This window comes from Pseudochaenichthys georgianus, unplaced genomic scaffold (assembly GCF_902827115.2).
Source record: "Pseudochaenichthys georgianus unplaced genomic scaffold, fPseGeo1.2 scaffold_804_arrow_ctg1, whole genome shotgun sequence".
NCBI classification, from domain to species: domain Eukaryota; kingdom Metazoa; phylum Chordata; class Actinopteri; order Perciformes; family Channichthyidae; genus Pseudochaenichthys; species Pseudochaenichthys georgianus.
The window spans coordinates 1-26370 of record NW_027263352.1 but is presented as its reverse complement, the minus strand read 5'-3'; the positions used below and the strand labels follow the sequence as shown (position 1 = coordinate 26370).

Here is a 26370-nt window from a genome sequence, read left to right as displayed (position 1 = left end):
CAACAAAAGACTGATTTTACATTTAACATGCTTATTTATAACTTTTTATAAAAACAATTCACAAGAAATAACATCAAAAATCTTCAAAAATTATTGTTAGTATGTCCATCTGTCTGGAGGACAAACAAGAGAATGAACATACATAAGACCAGAACACTGTCTACTCACATGTGCCCACACAAACGTCTTTTCTCTATTCACTGTGTGCAGTTGTCACAAACTATTAGCTTTTGGCTGTGACCATTGCACACTGGGGTACTGCATTTCCAACAGCAATTGGTGGCTTTGCGATCTTTGTTTCTTGGACACATCTGGCACCTCTTTCTCTTCTGTTGGCCCTCTGTGCTTCTCTCCTGTTGCTGGTTTGCAGCTTGTGTCACTCCACACCTTCCCATTGCTTCAGTGATGTAGGTTGGTAGGTTCGGGGTACCTTCCAGTCGACTTTTCATGTGAGGAAATGTCGCCGTGCGTTGGTGATACCTGTGGAAATGTCAGGGTGCTGAGCCCTGAAAAATGAGTAGGCGTTTAGAGTGGCTATATCAATCATGTTGTACCACAGCACCATGGGCCACCTCTGTGTCTGGCGCTTGTAGGTGTTTGGTCTGGTTGTAGAAGAGGATTATTTCTGTTTTTTTCTTTTGACTGTTTTCATCCACCATCTTGCTGTGGTGCATTATGCTGTGAGAAGCAGAACAGCCTTTCCCTTTTTTCTGATATAGCTGATCATGGTCATGCTGCCATTGAACCCAAATTCAGTGCTGTGGACCTCCCTCGACTTGGAAGCCTTCATCACTGGAGGGATGTCTGGCTTGTTCTGTCACAACGTTCCCACAATAGTCAGACCCTTCTCCAGGAGATGCTCTGCAAGAGGCACACTGGTGAAGAAGTTGTCTGTGGTGATGTTGCGACCTGTGTGTCTGAATCCACTGCACAACTGACGGACAGTGTTTTCCCCTAGATTCTTCTGGACTTCTTCCCCTGGTTGTCTCCCTGTTTACACAATTCCATCAATTGCATAAGGGGTGCGTGCATCACAAACCCAGAATATCTTTATGCCGTACTTGGCAGGCTTGCTTGGCATATACTGCAAAAACTTGGTCCTCCCTCGAAATGGTACAAGTTGTTCGTCCACTGTGACACAATCACTGGGGATGAATTTCTGCCTGCAGTTGACCAGGAACAGGTCCCATATGTAGCGGAAGGCTGTCATGTGGTCTGTTTCTAGTCGGGAGGCTCTGGTCCTCTTGTCATCAAAGCGCAGCAAACGGCGAATATCTTCGAAACGTCCAATTGACATTGTGGCCTTGTGCATTGGGTTGTGTAGAGGATTCCCAAAGAGCACACGGATTGGTACATCCCAGTTTTTCTCACTTCCTGGTTCCTGCAAGAATGGTCAATCCAATGAAGGCCATGAGCTCCTCTTTGCTTAGATTTGTCCACTCTTTTCCTCTGTTTGTTGCGACTCTTCTTCCCTCCATGTTTGTGCATCTCAACACCTCTTCTAATATACTATCAGTGATAAACAGCTTCCATGCATCTATTGGAGAGACGGTGCTAAACCCAGGTGCAGGCCCTGACCGACTTCTCAGTAAATTGTGGCTTGGTGTTTTAGCCTGGGTGGGAGGTAACTCTGCCCAGTAAGAGCCCTTGCGGCTCATTCTGTTGGACACAATATCCATTGCCTCTTCGGAGGACTCAGAGGACTCCTCTGTGTCTGACTGATCTTGTTCGGCAGGGGCAGGTTGGTTCCCAGACGGCCTGACATGTCCAGGTGGACAATAATCTGGATCCTCTACATCTGAGATGTCAGATCCCGAGTCAATCCCACCGATGTGCTCTTCATCCCATCCGTTCAGGATCATATCTCGTCTTCGGGTATCCTAGCTGGCCTCCAAGTAGCCATGATAGTCTAGATGAGAAAACATAAAACAGACAATGTTTGAATGACACACAAAACTATAAATCAATATGTAGCTATCTATGTAAATGTCTGTGCATTTATATGTAAGTAAAGGCACAGACATGCATGTGTGTACACACACACACACACAGCCACACACCAATCAATATTCAATAATCATATAATAGGTTACCTAACAGGTTAGCTTTTATTAGAAGGAATTATGAATACAGTGAGTCTCTACACAACAAATGCAGTAATATCAGCTGGCTTACTAAGCTAGTGTAATGTTAGCTAGCTTAGTACGCTAGTGTAATGTTAGCTATCTTAGTAAGCTAGCTAACAGAGTACTAACATTACTACTAACATTATTTTGTAGTTAGCTAACTAGTGTCTGCTTTGTTGACCAACATGATACTCTATCACAGAAAAGTAATGGAGTTGATAAATGAAGATAATTGGCCTACTAATGCTGCTGTGTCAAACTGACCTCCTGGTGGTGAGACTGCAGGCATCAGATGTGTAAGTGGGACAGCACATGTATCCTGACAGTCACAGTTGGTAAGAATCAAAGGTTCCCAAGGCAAACCCTTGAGATTCTGTAGGAAATGCTTGGGGTCATTTTTGACCCCGCTTATGAAAAACTGGGGTAGTGACACAAAAACTGCAATTTCTTAAAATGTATAAAAACATTAAAAAAAATTCAAATGGCCTCAAGTCACAAACATGTTTTATGAGGAATACCTGGAATATGGAAGTGTAAAAACTTTTAATGTCAGAGATTTTGAAGAATAACAACCCTCGGGGTCATTTTTGACCCCACTTATGCATCTAAGGGTTAAATAATTAGCACTTTTTTTTATTCAGCCTCATATGTCAGCCATGGCTGTTGCTGCTGCTGCTGCTGGCAGAGGCTGCTGCTGCTGGAGGGTGCTGCCGCTGCTGGCAGAGGCTGCTGCTGCTGGAGGAGGGTGCTGCTGCTGGCAGAGGCTGCTGCTGCTGGAGGAGGGTGCTGCTGCTGGCAGAGGCTGCTGCTGCTGGAGGGTGCTGCTGCTGCTGGCAGAGGCTGCTGCTGCTGGAGGGTGCTGCTGCTGCTGGCAGAGGCTGCTGCTGCTGGAGGAGGGTGCTGCTGCTGGAGGAGGGTGCTGCTGCTGGCAGAGGCTGCTGCTGCTGGCAGAGGCTGGTGCTACTGGCAGAGGCTGCTGCTGCTGGCAGAGGCTGCTGCTGCTGGAGGAGGGTGCTGCTGCTGAAGGAGGCTGCTGCTGCTGCCAGAGGCTGGTGCTGCTGGCAGAGGCTGCTGCTGCTGGAGGAGGGTGCTGCTGCTGCTGGAGGGTGCTGCTGCTGAAGGAGGCTGCTGCTGGAGGGTGCTGCTGCTGGAGGAGGCTGGTGCTGGCAGCTGCTGCAGGGGATGACTGCTGAAAGAAGAGGAGGCTGGAGGCTGCTGACGGAGGACCGGGAATGGAGATGCCAAGCACATCGATGGCAACGAGTAAGGTGTTTGGCAGTGGCCTAGATGTTATGACCTTCGGTGCAGAGGTCTGTTTGGTCTTCTTTGCCTTCTTACTCTGACTCTTGCTGCCAAGATACCCTTTATGTTTATCCTTCCTCTCAGCCCTGATGCACTTTGATGCAATCCTTAACCTTAGCCTGATGTATGTTGAGAGGATTCTTTTCTTCAGGGCAGGTTGCTGTCCAGCAACATGGCTTCTTGTTCCAGCTGTGACACTGCATTTGAGGACTCCATGAGGGAATCGCTCGTCCTCACACGGAACAGCTGCTCCACGTTCTGAACAAGGGTGAAAACCTCATCAGATGGTAATCTGGCTCTAATTTAGTCTGTGTTGAAGATTTTTTTAAACTTTAGATTAATCAAATTGTGTTGTTTTTTTTAATGCCGAATTAAACCTTTTCCGGTTTACCAGAGCCCTCTCTGCTCTCTTTCTTAGTCATCTCTCCCTTCTCAGTTGCCTCATTAGATCCTCCACGTGAGCCCGGTCACAACTGGCCCTTGGCAGTCTGGTCCCTGGAGCACCTGACCCTGGCAAACTGGCCTCTTCATAGCTGACCCCTGACTGACTGGCTCCTGGCACACTGATCTCTGGTAAGGTGGCCTCTTGATTGTCGGCCCCTGACATACTGGCCCCTGGCAGTCTGCTGACATCTGTCTCACTCTCTCTGTCTGTGATGTCCCTTTCATTCCCTTGGAAGTCCACCTCAATATCTCCCTGAATCTCTGTAACAATAACAAGGCAATTGCTGTTATATGTGTATGCTGCCTTTACATGTGCACCTATTGTCATGTAAGGGTACAATACACTCCTATAGTGACATTCATCTAAGTTCGTCTATTGGCAATGTTACAGTATGAAGAAATCTGTAGATTATGTACATGTGGTATACGAGTCTTCAGAGAATCCCTGAACCCTGGTAGCTTTGAAGCTGTATAATCTGAAGGTTGCATTAGGAGTGTAGTCTATCTTGAATTATATAACATGGGAAACATTGTTAGCTTCATATATCATACCAATGTTTGATGTGCCATAATAGGTGTGGTCATCATTCCTGACATTAACAGCTGGAGGCATACTCCTTGACTGTTGTTGTCTGTTGACCATTGCCATCCATCTCTTCCTTCGCTCTACGTCCTTAGGGAAGCCATACATCCGGAACCCCTTCTCGGATCGATTAGAGCATCCAAATGCTGCACATCCAACCATGGTATGACAACGATCTATTCAAATGCAATATCAACGAAAGTGCCATAATATTTGTTGTGCAAACATTTTAACATGAATATTGCTATGTCCTCTGTTCAGTCTGCTCCCCTTATTCACCACTGTTCCTATTCTTGCTCTGCTTTTTAGGGCCCAGGAAACGGATGAAGAGGATGTCCCTTTCACAAAGGAACCTTCTTGTTTTTTTCAAAATGGTTAGGCGCCTGATGCCCTAGAGTTCTGTATTGCTTTTTTGTAAATAGTATTGCTTTTTTATAAATAGTTGCTTTTTTGTAAATAGTTGTTTGTAAATATTTGTAAAATGCCCCCCACCCCCACAATTGTTGTTCGCACAATTATGCTTCTGTTTTTCACTTTCTGGTGCCATTGTTCAGCCACTGTATTGGTAAGCAACCATTTGTTTTGGCCAAAATGTGTTATTCACACTCCTGACTCCAGTTTGATGTGCTGCACTCTCCTCTGAGTGGTCCTGAGGTCAGGCAGAGGTCATGGCTTGGAAGGTTTTATATCCTGTAGTGCCTCAACAGAACCTAATATGAATTGCTTTTTTCAGTTTCTCTTTTTTTTGTATTGTCTCTTCGCTGGATCACCTCCCCCTGGCAAAGTGGCCTGTCATTTTAATTTGTATTGTTGACTAACCTGTTTTTGTTGCTCTGTTGAACCATGGTTCAACAGGAGCTTCTGTAAATAGTTTTGTTAATAGTTTGAATATTTATCATAGTAATCATTTTCAGTCTCCCACTCTCTCAATTTAATTTATCGTTTCTTTGCCCCACTATATGTTTTGTTGTCCAAGGGCACTCATTTGGTCTGTGTTGAAGATTGTTTTACACTTTAGATTAATCAAAATGGTGTTTTTTGGCTGAATTAATCTTTTTCTGTTGAACCCTAACCCTCTTTGTTCTCCTTCTCATTCATTTTACTTTGTTTTGTTCTAACACACATCACTTTTTCCATACACTGTTCTTAATACTTGTTCACACATTTGTTCGTCCCTTTTACTTTGTTCTTCCTGTTGTTCTTGTTCAAACACATATATCAATTGTTCATCCACTGTTGTGGTAAAATAATATTCATAGTCTTAACATGATCATGCTACCCATGCTAACATGAACACAAGCGTTTCCCTCCAAAAATGTAAAACGTATCTAAGTAATAGGCTACCAAGCTTTCCGTTGTCACCCTGCCTCTCCAAATGCAAAACTGTCAATAAAAAGTATGCAATAATGCAATTACAGCTGAAAAAGTACTTGGGTGTGTGTGTGTTTTTGTTATATATATTTACCATTCAATAACGCAATCGCTGCTGTCTGTCTGTCCCATAGAGGAACATGAAAGCGCAGCGCAACTATCCTACGAACGTGACTGCCCTGGCAGTGACAGCAACATAGCCTGCTTGTGCGACCACACTTTCCCATCAAAATATTGTTAAATAACGAAACTTGTAAATAGTGCCAATCCATACAAAGTGTAACCACATCATGTAAATATGAAAGCAATCTTTAAAAAATAACAGCGTTGGTTTAATCTATGACTATTTTGACCATGTTTGTGCTGTTTTTGCCATAGAGAAGCATTGCCACGGAAGTGCGTTTGGAACTATCCCGGCATACATAAACCACGTGACCGGCTGGCGGCGACATCAAAGAGTGTCGTAACTCTAGGGCTCTGGGGATTGTGAATCACTGCATGTGTGTTTTACGTCAGTTCTTGTCAATTTACGGCATCCCGCCATTTTATTTTCAACATACAGCCAACCTCACCACCGCCACAACTAAACAACGCACACGTTCAACTATCTGTCGCCGAACGGCCTGTGTACATTCAGCGGACCACCTTTAACTTATTGTTGGTCCATCGATTTGCTAAAGTAGCGTGGCTCGGTAGGCCTGCTTGCACCGTTCGCTGGACCTCCTGGTTCATGGTGTGATCTCTGAAGATATTGGAGGAGAGAGGGTAAGAAATAAGCTCGAGGTTCCTTGTTAGCATTGATAGCATGCTTAGCTTGAATGCTCGGTTGAATACCTTCACTACGGTCCCAGTGCAGTAGCGATGATGACCGGAGGAAAACTATTGTTCCGTTAGTACTATCTAGAATGAACACAATGTTTGTGTATAAGCAACGATGTTTGGTTTTGTGATAAAACGTACACACTGGGTATCTGATGGAAGTCGTAAACAACAAGCGGCACATGTGTGTGCTCTCTGCGAGCTTCCGTTCTTGGTGTGGGCCTGCGATTTACTGGTAGTTTTATGTTAAAGTTCGTTTTTGGTAATTTTATGGTATTAACTGTTATTATTAGGTGAAAGATGACGCAGTTTTTACCCCCGAATCTGCTGGCTCTCTTTGCCCCGCGGGACCCGATCCCTTTCCTGTCTCAGTTGGAGAAGCTACCCCATGAGAAGCATCACAACCAGCCGTACAGCGGCATCGCACCGTTCATCAGGCATTTCGAGGTCAGTAGCTATTCTTTTGCTATATCTTTATGTGTTGATTTTTGTTAATTTTCTTTTTCCAGCGAACGTTCCCATTCTAATTATTATTTTTTAAATCCCCATGTGATCAGGATCCTAGAGATGCCCCCCCACCCACAAGGGCAGAGACCCGTGATGAGCGACTGGAGAGAAAGGTGAGCTATGAAATGATGACCTTGACTGAAACCCTTATGTAGATTTGCTAGATCAGGATGTAACAGCCGTGTGTATGAGACACTAAAACTCAGGCTGTCTAAAACCCTGCATAGATGCTGCTATAATCTGATGATGGAACGCATCATCAGTACTTTTTCTTTTGGACATCGATACAGTACATACCAGCCTGTAAAATATTCTATATGTTATGCTCCCATGTGATGCCTTAGCATAGTCAAAGTAATTGACAGTGAAAGCATAGATAGTGGGTTTGATCATGGGGATACTTTAAGCAAGTGCCTTGAGTATTGAATATTATACATTTTGAAAACAATAGTTTTTAAAATGTGTTCTGGCATCACCTTTTCGGATCAAAGCAGTAGCTCAATCTGTAGTAACTAGGAAAGAGATGGGTCACCGGTTCGAGCCCCCATCAGAGCAGATACTGGTAGCTGGAGAGGTGCCATCACCTGTCCGATACCAGAACAACTTTAATAACGGAGTTGTGATGCCAAACGGCGTCAATTCAGACTGAAACACATTCACTTATGGGGATGAGGGATATGCATCACTACCCCGACACATTGGTATTTGTTAGAGCCACCCTTTGTTGCAATAACAGCCTGAAGTCTTCTCAGATAACCAAATGACCAGCTCTGCACAGTGTTCTGGGGGGAATGTTGCCGTTCTTCTCTTGGCAGATTGGCTCCCGGTTGTTCGGGTTGGTTGGATGATGCCTGTGAACCGCAGTTTTCAAACAGTGTCACATATTTTGATGGGGTTGAGATCTGGGGCCTCATTTATAACGCCGTGTGTTGGATTCACGTGGGAAGGCTGCTTACGTAGTAGAAATCCAAAAAATAGGTACAGAAATGTTCCGACATTTTCCGATTCACCAAACATTGCGTACCGGCGAGGAAAGTGCGTACGGCACTTCCTACGCCAGTTTCCCTTTATAAATCACAATCGACACGAAATGCGGTGCAGCTTTTGCGGGCTTCACGTAACGCCCATATTCGCCTATAAATAGTCAAAGAAACGCCCATTCATTCATTCTGACTGACTGCATGAAGAAGAGCAGGAAATGACGACAGAACAGCTAAAACAGACGTCTCACACCGTGTCAGATTCTGGTTATTTTGGGAGGTTGAGATAAATCATATTGTTTGGTGGATGCAGTTTGAACCGAGTAGCAGCATGGAGGTCGGATCGTCACCAACATAAATAAATAAGTGGTCCGAAAAAGGTTAATGACAAAAGAAATACACATAGCCTTCCTCAGGCAAACATTGCGTAGAAACTGGCGTACGCAATTTTTTTTTAGCGTATATCCCTTTTTATAAATGAGGCCCCTGGACTTTGACTTGACCACTTTAAGACGTTAACCTTTCTATTGTTTTACCACTGCTGTGTTATTTTGGTCTTGTCCTTTGGATCCTTGTCCTGCTGAAGGGTTCCGTTTCTCCGAAGTTGTTTTTTTGTAGCACACTAAAGCAATTTCCAGGTGGCCGACGGGCAAACGTGCTAAACGGCCTCCGTATTTTTCTCCATGTACTTTGCTCCATCCCAAATGCCCAGTCCCTGCTGGTGAAAAGTATCAAGCAACATGACAGGTATTCCTCGAGGCATGGGCACATTTGCGGATTTGTGCCAAACCTAGGGCTTTGAATTTTGAGAAAAAACATCTGCATCTCTGTCTCATCAGACCTAAAACCCTCTCCCAAATCTTAAAAGGGTCACTAATCCTTTCTGGCAAACTCCAGACATGCTTTCATATCACCATAGTTGAATAATGGCGTCTTTCTAGCCACCCTCCTATATAGGCCAGTGTTATGCATAGCTCTGGTTGACTCGTGGCCCTTCACCCCGCTCAGCCACTGAACTCTAACTCACTCATACCCCTTTCCTACCAAAGCAGTTCCAGAGCCAGAGTCCTGTCTAGGTGGTGTAATGCACCTTCCACTATTAATCCAACAGTTCAAACAGGGATATCCAAACACATTTAAACCTTTTATTTGTTATAATCTTAAATATTTTCTCCCAATATTCATTCTCATAAATAGAGCCTGAATGCACCGACTCCTCTGATACCAATGGCTAACATTACATTATAATCCTGATGATTTCAAGACTGATGCGTCTTGTTCATAATTTTGAGCAGTTCACTTTTTCAAAAACATTTATATTTTGGTAGAAACAAATGCAAACGTTTGCTTACCGAATTGCAAAGGGATCACTCGGATGTATTCATGGGGGTCTAGCAGCACCATAGATAACATTCATACAGTATTAACAATACATTTGTACATTTGATCTAATTATAGATCCATATCATATATTTACATCTGTTCTTCTCATTGGGTTGCTGTATACAGTTCTTTTTAATTATCATTAAAGCTGATGCCAGTGGGCAAAATTATCCTTCAATCCCAAGAGGGGGAATTGTTCCTAGCAAAGACTAGCAATGTCCAGTTGTAATGCAGACAGTGTTCCAGTTACATATGTCAATATAGAATTACAAATATTGTATTATTTATTTTTCTACTGACTTACTTGACCTGATTCATGCTTCTACCACGAATGTTCAGTTTACAGCTGCTTTTGATACGATTCTTTCTGAAACATGGGTGTCTGTACAGTTGTGGAAGATTGACCATTTCCTGCTAATGTTTTGTTTTGCAGAGGCGAGAGAAGATTGAGAGGAGGCAAGCAGTAGTGGAGACGGAGCTCAAGCTTTGTACGTTTTTCTAGTGCCGTACAATTTATGCTTTTTCACTGTATATGGTTACTTTTTCTGAACTAATTTCATTTGACTATTTGCGTTATGACAGGGGACCCCCATAATGATCCCAATGCACAAGGGGATGCCTTCAAGACTTTGTTTGTTGCACGAGTGGTGAGTATGTTGAAACAAATGAATTTGTGTTTTGAAATGTGCTCTGTTGACAAAGGTAATGTGATTGAATATTTTTGGGGTATGTCTAATGTTATTCTGTTTCTGCTGTAGAACTATGATACTACAGAGTCCAAGCTTCGCCGTGAGTTTGAGGTCTATGGTCCCATCAAGCGGGTATGTTCAGTTTCTGTTTCTCACATCTTGAGACCTGTACAAATGTAACATTAATTACACCAACTGATTATATACTCTTAATTCCTCAATTAGTAGCCATCACATCTTCCTGCAAGTACTGTACTGCCGGCAAGCGAAGACATTAAATCCATTAATATAAATGTTTTTCCTTAGTCTGTCATTGTTGTGTTTAAAAAAAATACCTAAGCAGCAAAGATAGGAAACATACATTGTGTACACTTCCCAATTAGTTTGAATATAGATTCAGTTGTGCATTGTCAGTTTAGCAGAAATTGTGATTTAAATCACATTTTAACACTGTTGTTAATAAAACTGCAAGTCTGAAGGTACGTTCCCACCGGACGTGATGCTATTTTTGTTTAGGGTGCCCGATTACATGTCAAGGCATAGACGCAAATTCACACTTGTGGCGCGATTGCCCGTCGTTGAATCAGAAAACCAAAACATTAGCTGTTAGCACACAGAGCTCACAGCTCCTCATATCTGTTCAGAAGCTGGAGAAAAGTTCTGAATGTACAAACTACAGACTGTCTATGGCAGGGGTGCCCAATACGTCGATCGCAAAGGTAGTGCGGGTAGATCGCATTGAAAATTAAAAAAATATATACAGTGGGGCAAAAAAGTATTTAGTCAGCCACCAATTGTGCAAGTTCTCCCACTTAAAAAGATGAGAGAGGCCTGTAATGTTCATCCTAGGTACACTTCAACTATGAGAGACAGAATGGGGGGAAAGAATCCAGGAAATCACATTGTAGGATTTTTAATGAATTAATTGGTAAATTCCTCGGTAAAATAAGTATTTGGTTACCTACAAACAAACAAGATTTCTGGCTCTCACAGACCTGTAACTTCTTCTTTAAGAGCCTCCTCTGTCCTCCACTCGTTAACTGTATTAATGGCACCTGTTTGAACTCGTTATCAGTATAAAAGACACCTGTCCACAACCTCAAACAGTCACACTCCAAACTCCACTATGGCCAAGACCAAAGAGCTGTCAAAGGACACCAGAAACAAAATGGTAGACCTGCACCAGGCTGGGAAGACTGAATCTGCAATAGGTAAGCAGCTTGGTGTGAAGAAATCAACTGTGGGAGCAATTATTAGAAAATGGAAGACATACAAGACCACTGATAATCTCCCTCGATCTGGGGCTCCACGCAAGATCTCACCCGTGGGGTCAAAATGATCACAAGAACGGTGAGCAAAAATCCCAGAACCACACGGGGGGACCTAGTCAATGACCTGCAGAGAGCTGGGACCAAAGTAACAAAGGCTACCATCAGTAACACACTACCCCGCCAGGGACTCAAATCCTGCAGTGCCAGACGTGTCCCCCTGCTTAAGCCAGTACATGTCCAGGCCCGTCTGAAGTTTGCTAGAGAGCATTTAGATGATCCAGAAGAGGATTGGGAGAATGTCATATGGTCAGATGAAACCAAAATAGAACTTTTTGGTAAAAACTCAACTAGACGTGTTTGGAGGAGAAAGAATGCTGAGTTGCATCCAAAGAACACATACTGTGAAACATGGGGGTGGAAACATCATGCTTTGGGGCTGTTTTTCTGCAAAGGGACCAGGACGACTGATCCGTGTAAAGGAAAGAATGAATGGGGCCATGTATTGTGAGATTTTGAGTGACAACCTCCTTCCATCAGCAAGGGCATTGAAGATGAAACGTGGCTGGGTCTTTCAGCATGACAATGATCCCAAACACACCGCCCGGGCAACAAAGGAGTGGCTTCGTAAGAAGCATTGCAAGGTCCTGGAGTGGCCTAGCCAGTCTCCACATCTCAACCCCATAGAAAATCTTTGGAGGGAGTTGAAAGTCCGTGTTGCCCAGCGACAGCCCCAAAACATCACTGCTCTAGAGGAGATCTGCATGGAGGAATGGGCCAACATACCAGCAACAGTGAAAACCTTGTGAAGACTTACAGAAAACGTTTGACCTCTGTCATTGCCAACAAAGGGTATATAACAAAGTATTGAGATGAACTTTTGTTATTGACCAAATACTTATTTTCCACCATAATTTGCAAATAATTTTTTTTTGTGATTGTCTGGTTCTGGTTTTTTCTTTTCTTCACATTCTGTCTCTCATAGTTGAAGTGTACCTAGGATGAAAATTACAGGCCTCTCATCTTTTTAAGTGGGAGAACTTGCACAATTGGTGGCTGACTAAATACTTTTTTGCCCCACTGTATGTATATGTATATATATTTTTTTTAAAGTTAGCCTATCATCCATCCGGCATTTGCCACTTGATTGACGTACAGGTAAGCCAGTCTGAGTTGTATTGTGCCATACGGGTTCATGCAGTTATGAGGGGGCCTCACCTCCTCAACTGTGGCGCACTATTGTGCGCTTATGCGGCGCAATTAGTGTAACCGCGCCACAGTTTATCCACCGTTTAGTCGACTTTTGTTGGTATCTACATGGGCATAAGCCCTGCCTCCTAGCCAGCGCGTCTTGGTTAAATGACACTAGTAAAAACAGCCGACGGCTGCCGTCAAACTTGAGCAATTGAAGTGCTGCAAATCTTCACACCGCTTTAATTGCTTAATCACCATTAGAAAATAAACAGTTCAAGGTCACAAAAGTATTTCCAGAAAGATGTTTATGGATGGCATATTAAACAAGTCTATATTTTATTATTGTTAAGTTTCAGCTGGTTTGGATTCAACTAAAGTGTGTGGCCTGTATATCTAATGGGTGTGGTAGATCTGTTTGGGTAAAGATGCCAACTAATGCCTCCATTCCTGTTTGTTTCAGATTTACATAGTCTACAACAAGAGGACGGGAAAGCCTAGGGGCTATGCATTCATTGAGTATGAGCATGAACGAGACATGCACTGTGAGTACCAATATTAAGAGCTCTCAGCCAAAACCATGATGATGTATGATCCCAGGTTTATGAAGAGTGATGTCTGACATGCAGACGGGCTCTTCAGTTGAACCCCCTCTCCTTTTTACTATATTGATATTTTAGGGAATGATCCTGGGTTGTCAACATTCTCCCTTACAAGGGTGACTACCATCTAATCAAACCAAATATATGGTTTATTGAATCAGAGTACTTTACCAGATTTATGTTTTTCCAATTGCATGTTGAAACCAGAGCCTGGTGGTTGTGTGATGTGTGTGTGTCTGTGTTTGATGCGTGTCATTGGTTGACTAATAGTCTGGTTGAGGAGGGGAACCACTTCATTCAGTGGGGCATTCTGGGAAAAGAGGTAGAACTGTCTTTCATCTGTGAACCTCAACCTCTGGCCTCTCAAAGGGCACACGGTCTTAAACTGTGAAGCGTGGTAGCTCTGTGGAAGATCATCTTTCCTGGTGGGACTGTGATGGTAAGCACAATGGTCACATTGGTCACCAAGCATCAACAGCTTGTTGGCCAACAATGTTTTACGGACTGTTGGAAACCTAGCTTGTTTTGGCAAACGTGTTTATTGGTAGTCTTCAAACCTGGTCAATGTGAGATTGGTTCAATTTACTGAGTTAGAGTAGATTTTAAACTGATGGTGATGCCATCGTGAAGAGGGAGTACCGTCATTAGACGAGTGAATGGTGCAAGCTAGCCCAATAACACCATTCTAAGATATAAAATGGCCTCGTCAAGACCACAGCATCATGTCGTCACATCAGGGGCTGAACTGAGGGGGATGTGGGGCTAAACAGTATATTAACTGTGTGTTGTTCTCATTGCCACTGCAGCCGCCAATCTGTGATGGCTATTGGCCAGAGCTGGCTGGCAGATGATGATGGTTATGATACATCTACACCCTACTACCACAGCTCAGTATATGGTTGGTATAATGGGTTTGTATGATGGGTAAGATTTCTTTCCACCCTCCATCTCCTACATAGGAAAGAGGAGCTACGTTCAATGGGTAAAGTGTATTACTTTGCAAGCCTTAAAGGGCTTTTACAGCAGTAACTACTACTTGGATGTTAGGCTTTGACCATTGAACGCACCCCTGACCACTAGCTTTTTTAATGTTACCCAATGATTTGGCCTTTTTTGTTGAAGCCACCTCAGTAGGGCGTATGCTTCTCAATAGCAATAATGTAGCTGTATGCAAAGGGAGGGTGACATGTTGCACAGCTGTAAGTCCTGGCACATTCTTGTGGAGGTAGTTGTAATTTAATCCAGCAGGGAAGCCACATCAGTCAAATGATTGTCATGAGTTTATTGCTTTTTAAATACAGAAACATATGTGGGAGGTTCCTTAGTATTCTGTCACTATGGAGGCTGTACAGAAAATGTAACCTGCATTGACTGTCGACTAATAATTTTGAAAAAGTATATTAAATCTTCATGTCAGTTTGGCACTGTGTGCAGGCACATTTATCTTAACCAAACAGTTTATTTTATTACCCTGTGCATATCAATCCATACTTTCGTGTCACAAGTTATACATCTAAGCCTTTCTGCGACTTAATTCCCTAACCTGCCAATTATTTTGGAGCAAAATGTTCTCTGTCCGGCAGGTTGTAGGTGCTAATTAGCCACGACCCCTTTTCATTTGTAAAGTATTCAGTCCGGCTGGGGTTGAGGTACAATACTGTCCAAAGTGACGGGACTGAGCTGGCTTTAATAGAAATGGTCGATGAGGGGAGTTATTTTTGTAACTGCTAAATGGGCTTTCCATACATGTCTTCACTACATAACAAAGGTAGACACTAGTTTCTGTAGCCTCACACATGAACTCATAACAATAGTAAAGTCAAAAATGTTAAAGAAATTGTTTCTACAGTTTCATGTCAGTAAATAGGTTGAGACATTGGATTACTGATACTTCACAACACTTTAGATCAACAACACGTCAGTGAACAAGACTTCATTGAATTTGTAGGTTTACAAAAGACAATGTTGTTTTTTCAGTTTTGCTAGGACTGGTGGGGGTTTGGTAAGGCCCTATCATTGGATGAATGATCTCATCCTAAGTGAGCTAATAAAGGGGGTGCTGGTAAGGCCCCTGATAGAGGTCTGGTAATGGTATGTGTATGCTGGTGCTGGGGGAGTTTGGTAAGGCCCTCAGAATGGGGCAGAGACTTTAAAAGGCCCTTTAGTGAGAGAGCATGGTAAGACCTCTGTATAGTACGAGTGAGGGAGTTTGGTAAGGCCCTCAGAATGTGTATTTGAGGATTTGGTAAGGCCCTCGGACTGTGATTACTGATGGGTTTTGGTAAGGCCCTGCTCTTGGATGTTCAGCTTTCTCCTCAGGGGTCGTCACTGCTCCAGACCAGTGTAGCAGCCAGGATGAGCCAGATGGCATTTTTCACAAATGGATCAGAGACTATTGTGTGGTATAATGGAACGAGGTGTGGTACTAGGTCTAAATAGATACGAGGTTTGAAATCTGCCAAATGTCGGAGCCTTCTTTTTTTATCAATGTTGATCTCCCATAAAGCTTGTAAAATATCTCCAGAGATCAAAGCTGCCATCATAGAACATTCTACTACCATGCCAATGTATTCAATGACAAATAAAAATCCTACAGCTAAAAGTTTAAGATGCGTTCGATCTCCCCGACGAGTGACATGCTGTTATCGGGTTATCTGCCGAGCTGTTGTCAGTTACAAAAACCTCATACCATGTTTTACTAATATGATAGAAATGTGTGATTTTTTTTCCAAGAAATTCAACCTGTAAAAAAAAAAAAAGGTCACATATTGGTACCCGATATATTAAGTTGCAATGATAACAGTACTTTAAGGAATATATAGGATTACTACTAACATTGATAAAAACTAGAGCTGGGTATTTAAGAGATGCAGTAAAAAGTGTAACGTAGAAGTCATTCATCGGGTGGAAGGAAGTCTGCTCCCATTTCCTTCGGCTTTTACCCAGAGAGCAGCCATCTCGGCCTCGCCTGCTCCTGGTCAGTATAATAATGCACTGTTTGTTTCCTTGGCCACATTGATAGTCATATAAATATCTCACGTCTGCCTTTCCCTTTCTCCATTTTTCTTCTCCAGCCGCCTACAAACACGCAGATGGGAAGAAAATCGACGGTAGGAGAGTGTTGGTGGATGTGGAACGAGGACGCACTGTCAAAGGATGGCACCCTCGCCGGCTAGGTCAGCTGTTTCTCATTTACAGCTCAAATGTGTTTGTACAAATGGTGAACTCCTGTAAGGAAAAACTCAGGGTGTCGGGTGTGGTGTGGTTCATTCTTAAATCTGTTGTTTGTTTACATACATACTGGGGATCGACCGATATGGCTTTCTCAAGGCCGATACCGATTATTAGTAATCAAGGAGACCGATAACCGATATTTGGAACCGATATACATTTGCAGTAAAATCAGAAAATCTATAGTGTCAAAATGTAGAATAACACAAACTCCAACACAACTCAACACAACTTCTTTGAAATGCATTTAAGCATATATTATGTTTAATGAACTTTTAAACATCTTACAACTGGTTTCCTCTCTGAGCCCTTTTCTTTAGTGCAGCCATCTGCAATGAGATAGAGAGACAAGAAGTGGGGCTGCAGGCTGACATGCTTAACGAACAATAATGCTTAATTTATTATATCTGTCTGTCTAGCATAACATCCCAATAAGCTGCTAGCAACTGCAAAACACTAGTGCTAGCTAATGTTTTGCAAACTATTAAAAGTGAGGCTATCACAGTAGACCTAACGTTAGTCTAGTCGCCTCACTTCTAATATTTTGCTAAACATTTGCTAGATACATGTTGGCTAGCTAATGAGCTTCACATATCAACCTGAAAAACTGCGAGGCTCCACTCGCAGCCCCTCCCCCCTCCGCACCACACGCAGCCCCCCCTCCGCACCACAGTTACTCCGCTGCGAGATGCTGCACGCACCCCAACTCTGACTGACTTCCCGCGTCCCTGTGTAACTGGGAAGCTGATAGAATTGGATCATACGATCGTGGTGTTTTTGCAACTTCAGCATAGGGGATTGGGATGTTTATTGAACTTCGGTTTAACACATGTATGGCTCTGCCGCTCAGCGCTGCTGCTTGCTTCAGTCTGTGTCTGGCGTTCTTTCGCACCTGCCTGTAATCTGAGAAGGTCCCGCCTCTGGCTGGCTCCCGCCCGGAAAATCTTCAGTAATAGCCTATCAGATAGCGCTGTGGGCGGGACATTGCTCGTGTACACAGAGTGGTGACTGCAGCCAGAGAAACGGCCGCATCAGAGCCAAAGTTTTATCGGCAATTTGATAAAAAAAAAGGCCGATACCGATAATCGGTCAAATGCGGAATATCTGCCCCGATAATCGGCTTGCATTGCACTCGGACATTAGAGACTTTCTCTCATAAATGTCCGATGAGCCACAACTTTTCTTTCAAAACAAAGCTGCCAACTGGGGTGGCAGCTGGGGTGGCAAGGCCTATTTTTAGGGTGTCAGTTGCCCCCCCCCGGTAGGTGAAACTAGGCTACTAGCTACAGTACAGATGGAACTAGATGAGCTGTTAACTCTCGCTCTGACTCAGACAGGTTGAAAGAGACGAGACACACATTTTTCCCACCCGCATTTCGCGAAGACCCGCCCTACTGTGCCCTTGATTCGCAGATTGTTTGGGGGGAAAAAACGCTGACGGGGTGCTGAATGTGATTGGACCAATGCGTTGACAGACACACACAGACAGTGGAACAGGACATGCAGAGCGCTGTTTGCAGTCTATGGACATAGCGGATCATTTTGACTCGTTGCGTTGTGGCGATGTCTCGCAGATAACACAGATAATACATATGAAAAGTATTATTTGCTCAGAGTCCAGAGACAGTTGTGGTTCGGTCCGGACTTTGAGGATGCCTGCTCTACACTATGAAGTTGCATGTCTCAATGATTACCTCTTATTAACCTCGAGACACCTACGGCATAGATATTATTCACAGGCTCTTGTCACTCTCAGGAACTGCAGAGCAGAAGTGTAACATCAAGCTCTCACCATCACTGCTTCCTGTCCTGTTGCTCTTTCCAACCCCCTTCATAAACATGCTACATTTGATTAGCTTGGACATTTTGAGACTTAGGTTTGTCAAAGCTAATTACAAGTCAGCACCTCCACTAGGATGACTCAAATGTTGTATGGCACACATTGGGTGTTTGCCGACAAAGCCAAGTGATGATTGACGCTATGGTCTCAAGTTGACACATATTTATCTTTTCCCTTTGCTTCCTTTAACTAGGTGGTGGATTGGGTGGCACTAGGAGAGGGGGAGCCGATGTCAACATCAAGCACTCAGGCCGAGATGATGCATCACGTTATGACGATCGGCCTATTGGCGGGTAAGTGCTTTCAAGAAAGATCTGTTTTAGTATAAAATGTATTGCTTTTTTTGTAAACGGTCTTTCATTTGACCTTCTCTTAGTGATCGGGAGCGTGGGGAGCGTCCGGAGCGTCCGGAGCGAGGGGAGCGGAGGGAGCGCAGCCGGGAGCGTGACAGAGACAAGGACAAGGACAAGGACAGAGAACGCCGAAGGTCCCGTTCCCGTGAACGTCGTAGGCGTACCCGTTCTCGAGAGAGGGAGAGAGAAAGACCCGTTGGAGCAGTGGAGGATAGCATTGGTAGTACTCGGCGTCGAGAGCGAGAGAAGGAACGTGGTGCAGCAGGGGGAGAAGACAGCAGGAGTAGGGAGAGGAGTCGAGAGCGGAAGAGAAGGAGCAGGAGCAGAGACCGTAAGAGGGAGAGGGGCAAAGGTCTAGAAGGGGAGGAGGTCAGTCAAGCAGACGGGGCTGCGGAGGGTGGGGAGCGGGTGCTGGAGGAACATGAGGGCGAAGTGGGTGAGGGCATGGAAGAGCGTAAAGAAAAGGAAAGAGACCGCAGGCGCAGCCACAGAGACAGAGACAGACGCAGGGGAGACCGTGACAAAGACAGGGAGCACAAGAGGGAGCGGGGGGAGAGAGACAGGGGGGAGCGCAGAGAGGAGCGCCAAGGCTCCCTACGAGATGATGCGCTACCCCAAGATGACCTGGGCAATGAGGATGAGGGGGGAGCGCCTCCACACATGGATGAGTACAGTCAGGACGGGATGATCGACCAGCAGTCTGTGAAATCCGCTGATGGCTATGGGTCCAGTGAAAATGGCTACAAGATGGAGGCCCCGGGAGAGGAGTACTGAGATCTTCTTCCAGCAGGCTCCCGCTCATACATGTTCTCATACGATACTCTGAATTGGCCCTAACCCTAAAGGATGTCAGGGCTACTTCAGTTCAAGGCATCGAGCCACCTCACCTCCATCTTTCAGAATCTGTTGAAAAGTTCCTATTGTTGCACGCACAGTTAGTCACTTCACTAATTGATCTCACTATAGTTGCAGCTCTCCTGCTTTGCCCAACTAATCCGTGCCACTTAATGTTATCAGATTGTCTTGGCTGCAAACTGGTAGGTTTTTTCTTTTCACTTGGCTTGGGATGAAGTGTAAAAACACAAGCTATACTTTTTAGATGGGTAGATTGTGTTGTCTTTTATTTCTGAATCATTAAGCAGTTAGATTGTATGCTCATTTGAAACTAAGTGACACATCTCTCCAATGTTTGTGATATTGAAGGAAATATAGTACTCTGTGACAATTGAGGGCTGTTCTGTTTATTCATTCTGGAATAAAGTTTTTTTAAATTATGTCTTCTGCTTGTATGTTAGATTTGCATAGTCATTTTAATAAATGTGTGGCTTGAAGCCAGAGCTCCTTATTGTGACTTAACTGCTTTTTTCAATCTTTAAAGAAACCATTTCAATCATCTAAATGCAGTATAAAAGTAAGCTGGCATACTGTACTTGAACATGTAACAATATGTTCACAATTGATTTGAACGGCATCAATAATGTTCTGTGGAACAACTGGTGTGGACATTTGTATTAGAATATGACATGTAGTTATTTGGCTCGGCTTTAAATGCGCGCAGTTGAAGCGCGCTCCTGGTTCTTCCAGAAGATGCTGAGCTGCTCAATATACAGCCCGCAGTGAGCACAGGACGCGGAGCCTCACCCTGCTACCGACCCTCGCATGCTTTCTTCGAAGATGGAATACGCATATCTGTGAACCAGTTTCTGCTCAAATACGCAGTGTTCGACAGGCAGCTTGGACAGGAGGAGACCAGAATGATGTCCTCTTACTATCACCCTGCCAAGGAAGCGGACATGGCGGCCATGACAGAGCCGCTCTGCCTGGAGAGAGGTAACGTCCACTCTGCATTGGGCTGGCGAACAGAATTGTAGATTAAAAAAACACCGCAGCCTTTTCAAAAGATGACAGCGATGCACAGTTGGTTCTTTGACTAAAATAACAATGGAGGAGTTTGTAATCAGGCGTTATTTCTTGGTTATCAAGTTATTCACATTAGTACATGTACCGCGTTTATTCCTAGACATGTTTGAAGCACGAGCAATAACTCAGGCACTCGCACGTTTCTTTCTTTTCATTAACTGCAATATCCGTTCACACAATGCCAATGGATAAATGACAACCTTTAGTGCAAACATGCTTCATTGCCCAGTTTGCTATATAAACATCGAATGACTAAATCTGATCGTGCTGGTTTCTGACAGTAGTCCGCGCGGTGCAGCGCGTGCACCTCTGGTTAAAGCTATGACGCGGGTGCAGCCAGATTAGGTGCGGTCAAGCCTAAAACAGTCTAATCAACATTACATTTTAATGGCTGTTATTCAGGCGCATTTCCGCCACTGTGATGACAAATGCGTTATTTAAATCATAACGAGAACCAGTGTCTATTCGCACTCTGTTGATAATAAGAGTGGTAAAGGAATAAATCCTGAGCATTTGAACATTTTCGGTTCCTTCTTTCTAAAGTCAATGTTTTTTGAACGCGTTCAAGGTCACAGAGGATGCCAAATGCTCTTGCTGCTACACCTAAATATGTTTGTACCGGTTTGAAGAGACTCCCAAGGTGTAAGGATAAACAAACTTCAAATGTTTCCCTCTCAACACCTATTTGAAAACCAGTGTCAAAATAGAGCGGATACGATTTATACTCTGACGTCAATAATAATTGTTTGGTCCGTCGGAGCAAGCCATACAGTGATCATGGTAACCCCTGCCAAACTTGCCAATGAACATCCGGCATACACCATATAATATCCAGGACCATCGGCGATTGTGTCTCAAAATGGGCAGCTCAACCCTGCACAGCTGGGTATCCCTTTTAACTGAGACAAAGAATGGGTCCATACCAACTCTCCGTGACTACACAACCGACTTCAAAGCTGTAAGTTTTGCCATTACTGTGCGAGTTTTACTGTTGTACTGTGCATTTAGCTGACTTCGTTAAAGCTCACCTATTATTCTATATTTCAACAATATATTATAGGGCCATATCCAGTGGCACACATGTACAAAAGTGGTGGGGCACAAACACGTAGATGTTTATATAAGCTTCTGCCAAGGGTGTAACTTTGGTTTGAGAAGTGGGGGGGGGGGGGGCACAAAACAGGGGGCCCTCCGCAATGAAACATTTTCTCAATTTAATTGCATTTCCTCCCTCCCTACAAACATATTAGGGACTATGGTGTTAACAAATCCAAGGAAAATGTGTAGTGTATATAATGAGTGTGCACACTTATCTAGTATCCTATCCATGTGAACCCGTTTTATTTGTGATGACCTCACACCCTGCAGGGGGGCCCGGGGGCATGCACCCCGGGAAGATGTTTTCTTTAAATTGAAGTTAAAAGCATCAATCTGGTGCACTTTGAGGGCAACATTAAGAGATTTATGGATACAGCTCTCAACACTCATATGAAACAGAACTGTATATATTTCAATAATCAAAATATGCTCACAAGCAATAACAAATCATTGATAAACTCCTCTCTCCTATCTTTATCTTACCTCGTCTGCATTATTTCTTTTTATTTATGCATATTTGACTAATCACTCCCCTTTCAAACTGTGTTTTTTGTTTTGCACTGACCTACACATAGGAAGGATTTCTTAAAGGTGGGGTAGGTAATTTTGGAGAAACCAGCTCGAGTGCGCTAGAATTTGAAAATACATAACCGGAAAAAATCTGCCACTCCTCCAACACTCACACACAGATGCTCCTCCGTGACGATGACCACTTGCATTCAAAAATAATAATAAACACATTTAAAAAGTGGGGAGGACACAAATGGGATTTTGAAAAGTGGGTAGGGACATGTCCCCCTGTCCCTAGTGAAAATTACGCCCATGGCTTCTGCAGTGACGTGCAGTGAGGTTCATGGCTGGTGAGGCACTGACTCTTCAGGTTTACTGATATACTGAATATTATATTTTGACCTAAATCAAAATATAATATTATTTTCAAAAGCTTTTTTAGTCCGATGCTTCGATTAATTTTAAACAGACAGTTCAACAGAAGGATACCCAAAAAATGTAATTTTATCATTTATATATTGAATTGTTCTCTCTTACTAAGATCCCATTTTCAATAAAATACCTTACCTTGACTTGAAGATGAAGTCCATTTGCCTATCCTTCTGGACAAAAATCTCTTACTTTTTTGTAAAAGTCCTTATCTTCTTGTAGTTTAAAAAGTCTATCAGTTATAAAAGTAGGGTAGACATGTGGATATTATCCGGCTGAACAAAACGTGCATTTATCTAACAGGTACGTTTCCCACAGATCTTATTTTGAGCTATTTTCTAAAATCCTATGGAGAAATCTCATTGCTTTTTTGTGGAGGGAAGCCATGCGCAGCTTACTTCCTGGTTTTAGGACGCGTCTCTCTCCTCCTCTTCACCTGCTCTTCACACACCACACTTTTCGCGGCACACGTACTTACAGCTAATCAGCTCTGAATGATGTGAGATGACGTATGGTGGGGATGGCAGCACTATGCCCCTATGGTCATTATTTTTTGCCACACACATTAAATAGGAAAATACTCTGAGCATGCGCAGTGTAGTTTTTACAGTCACCGTTCACTTAGACAGTGAGAGGGAGGGGCAGGATCAGGTTTTGTCCCACATGGCTCTAAACATCTCAATAGGCACACACTGTAGACACTCATTAGAAGAACACAGACTAAAATAGCAATGTACAGACGAATCAGATGATTAAACATGATCGTAACATATATTTTAAGATGTATGTTTTTTGTAAGGCAAGGCAAGTTTATTTATATAGCACCTTTCAACACAAGGCAATTCAAGGTGCTTTACAAAAATGAAAGATATTCAAACAAAGGCATTTAAAAACAGTCATTAAAAATAAAAGATAATAAAAGAAACATTAAAAGAAAAAATACATGAATAAAAAGTTACAGTGCCGTTTAAGATATAGTATATTTAAGAATAGTTCACACAGAAGTTCCACTTTACTGATGCCTTTCTCCGAACATGCGCTGTGTACGCTTGTATGGCACATACGTCCCGAGCAGCATACACAGAGAAAATCAGCGAGGACAAAGTCCCCAGACACTGATTCCCTTGTAATTATTATTTTGATACTTTCTGCTGACACTAGGTGGGGCTGTGCCCCTAATGACCAGTCACCACTGGCCATATCTATAAAACCCATGTCTAAAAGACTAAGACATGGGCGTAAAGCCAGCCCACATTTGAGTAATGTCGTCATTTCGGCAGCAAATCTGGATCAGCTCCGTTGTCCCCCGTTTTTAGAGATTTGGGTACGGAGGAAAAGAGAGAGGGTTTTATTTTCGGATACTTTGTGAGTCTCCTTACACACCAGGGACACATTTATGTATAAAAGACATCAACAAGTGCATTTTGTATAATAGGTGACCTTTAAGTTGAGAGCTACTGTGCTGTCAGGATTCAGATGGACTTACTGAAATATTAGGGTTATTCCTGAATTTGAGGAAATGTTCTGTACCAATTCAAATTCAAAACCTTTATTTATCCAGGTGAAATCCCATTGAGATCAATGATCTCTTTTTCAAGGGAGACCTGCAGCAGTAGGTTCCACAAGAAGACATACAAACATAGACAACAGAACAACAAAAGGACATCATACAGCAAAATGTACAGCGATTACAATTTACATATCTATCCACATGTACAGGTACCAACAGCATCTGAGTGAGTAGCATCCAACCGAGCTTTAAAAACATGTAGAGGTACCAGATTGGTCATTTTCCATGCTTTTTGCAGACTGTTCCAAGTTAGTGGAGCTGCACGTCTAAAAGCTTTCTTCCCTAAGACAGTCCTAGCACTTGGCACATTTAATAAAACCACAGCATGCGATCTCCGGCAATACGTACTTTCAATTCGCCGAGAGATCAGGGAGCAGATATGAGATGGTAGTTTATCCAACATGGCTTTGGAGATGAAAAAGTACCAGTGAGCCTCCGTACAGTAAGTGATGGCAGACCGCCTTGGCATACAGGGTACAGTGCGCTGTGATACGCAGCATCTAAGTTGCTCAGGCAATGGGCAGGTGCATTCATATAGACCAGATCCCCATAGTCCAGCACAGGTCAAAAGGTCACAGTGACTAGCCTTTTTGCCACCTATGCAATTCCAAATATCCATGCCCACATGTTAAAACATGCACTTGTGTTGTTAAATATACTTTCCCTTTGACAATGTGTAATTCAAGTAGCAGAAAAAAGGGTTTAAAAATATTATTTGAATTATTTGGAATGTCTGAAATGGCTCTCGTGTACCACCTAAAAAGAGGCCTTAATTCTTGTCCATCCTTCTTGGTGAACAACTTGCATGTCAAATAAAACATTTAAAACAGGCTTTTATTTGTTTTCTTTGCTATTATCTGGTTGAGACCGTATATGTCTCTTGTAATGGTAAAATAAATCATAAACATATTTTAAACAACAGTAATTGAATTGATGGCTACTGCCATGGGTAGACTATATGTAAGTCCTCTCTTTTATTTTCATATTTTTCTATTCTCTCAGTCTATGGCGAGTGTGGCAGTCAAACAAATGCAACCCTGTTCCTCCTATTATCAGGATAAGATACGTTTGTTTCAAAGTGATCTTTCTTTGTGTGTCCTTGTCTTGAAAGCAGTAGTAAACAACCTGCAGCTAGCAATAATTCCTGAGGTGAAAGCTAACAGTGGCATTGATTTGTAAACCTGTTACTATAACCTGGTGACAGCTCAGTTACAGGGTTGCAAGGAAAATCCAGAAAATTATAAAATAAAGAGTTTAAAAGTTTCTTTCAGTAGTTTTGTCTAAATTCTCCAATTCCAGAATGATCCAATAGTGGCTGTTATCCCCCAGTTGCATTGCATCCCAGTACAACATACCCTCCAGGTCTCTCTGGGCGCACGTGGGCATTATTTGAACCTCTCAATAAGTTTACGATGTTTCTTATTCCTCTTACTCCCATCATGTTTACACTGTTGACATAACTTCACATGTCCTCTAAATGTGACGAGGACAGTGTAACCGTGCACCTGCTGTTCCACAGGTGAGAGGCCTGCAGCTCCGGTGGAAGCAGCACACTGTCAGGCTCCAGCTGACAGCACTCCAGAATCATGCATTCACTCCATTTATATTGAAAGATATTGTCTTTAATAAACTGTTTTATTTTGAAGGAGGGTTTTGTCATTTTTTCCTTTAGAATGAATGATCTTGTAGGATTCCTTTAATATAACATGTTACATGTTATACATGTGACGGCACTGTTTTAACAGGTGATGTACAGAGTGCATGGGTCCTGTTCTGATTACATCCTGACCCAATGTACTATTGTATTCCCTAATGACAGGTAGTACATACTAAGGTGTCTGGTCCACAGTCAGACACGAGTAGAGTGGTGACAGGTTACAGCATGAGTTACACAGTGCTGTCTAAAGCGTTTCAATAGGCCTTCGAGCAGGTCTCATGCAGCCTGGACAGCACACAGCACACAGGACTGAGAGTAGCAGACCTGAGTCTGTGAAGCACAGAGACAGCCTACCAGCAGCTGGTACTTTCATTATTCAGCTGTTGTTGCAAATAAGATCCACTTTCATAAGAACACAGTCTGTTCCAGCATGCTGCTACTCTACAGTAATTACTGCTTCTGTTAGAACAAGGGTACTTGTTCATCAGCTGGATCCT

General features: G+C 43.2%; 1 protein-coding gene and 2 long non-coding RNA genes across 3 annotated transcripts; all 3 read left to right on the top strand.

Annotated features, from left to right (window-relative positions):
- Positions 1-3188: 3188 nt before the first annotated feature.
- Positions 3189-5771, top strand: LOC139433642 (uncharacterized). The gene is made up of 4 exons (XR_011643041.1): positions 3189-3436; positions 3865-4001; positions 4551-4618; positions 4765-5771. It is a non-coding gene; the product is annotated as an uncharacterized lncRNA (long non-coding RNA).
- A 593-nt stretch (positions 5772-6364) lies between these two features.
- Positions 6365-19963, top strand: snrnp70 (small nuclear ribonucleoprotein 70 (U1)). The gene is made up of 10 exons (XM_034079990.2): positions 6365-6591; positions 6939-7092; positions 7203-7265; positions 9949-10003; positions 10098-10162; positions 10274-10336; positions 13127-13208; positions 16340-16441; positions 18530-18629; positions 18713-19963. The coding sequence occupies exons 2-10, from the start codon at positions 6946-6948 to the stop codon at positions 19461-19463; spliced, it is 1428 nt and encodes a 475-aa protein (XP_033935881.1). The 5' UTR covers positions 6365-6591; positions 6939-6945; the 3' UTR covers positions 19464-19963.
- Positions 19964-20259: 296 nt separating this feature from the next.
- Positions 20260-25861, top strand: LOC139433641 (uncharacterized). Its single transcript, XR_011643040.1, has 2 exons — positions 20260-20519; positions 25736-25861. It is a non-coding gene; the product is annotated as an uncharacterized lncRNA (long non-coding RNA).
- The last annotated feature ends 509 nt before the right edge of the window (positions 25862-26370 follow it).

Bases quoted from the DNA above. Each gene is read 5' to 3' on its own strand.
- snrnp70 (XM_034079990.2), top strand. From the start codon at position 6,946: ATGACGCAGTTTTTACCCCCGAATCTGCTGGCTCTCTTTGCCCCGCGG. The intron at 10,004-10,097 runs GTACGTTTTTCT...GCGTTATGACAG, and splicing joins GGAGACGGAGCTCAAGCTTT to GGGACCCCCATAATGATCCC. The intron at 10,163-10,273 runs GTGAGTATGTTG...TTTCTGCTGTAG, and splicing joins CTTTGTTTGTTGCACGAGTG to AACTATGATACTACAGAGTC.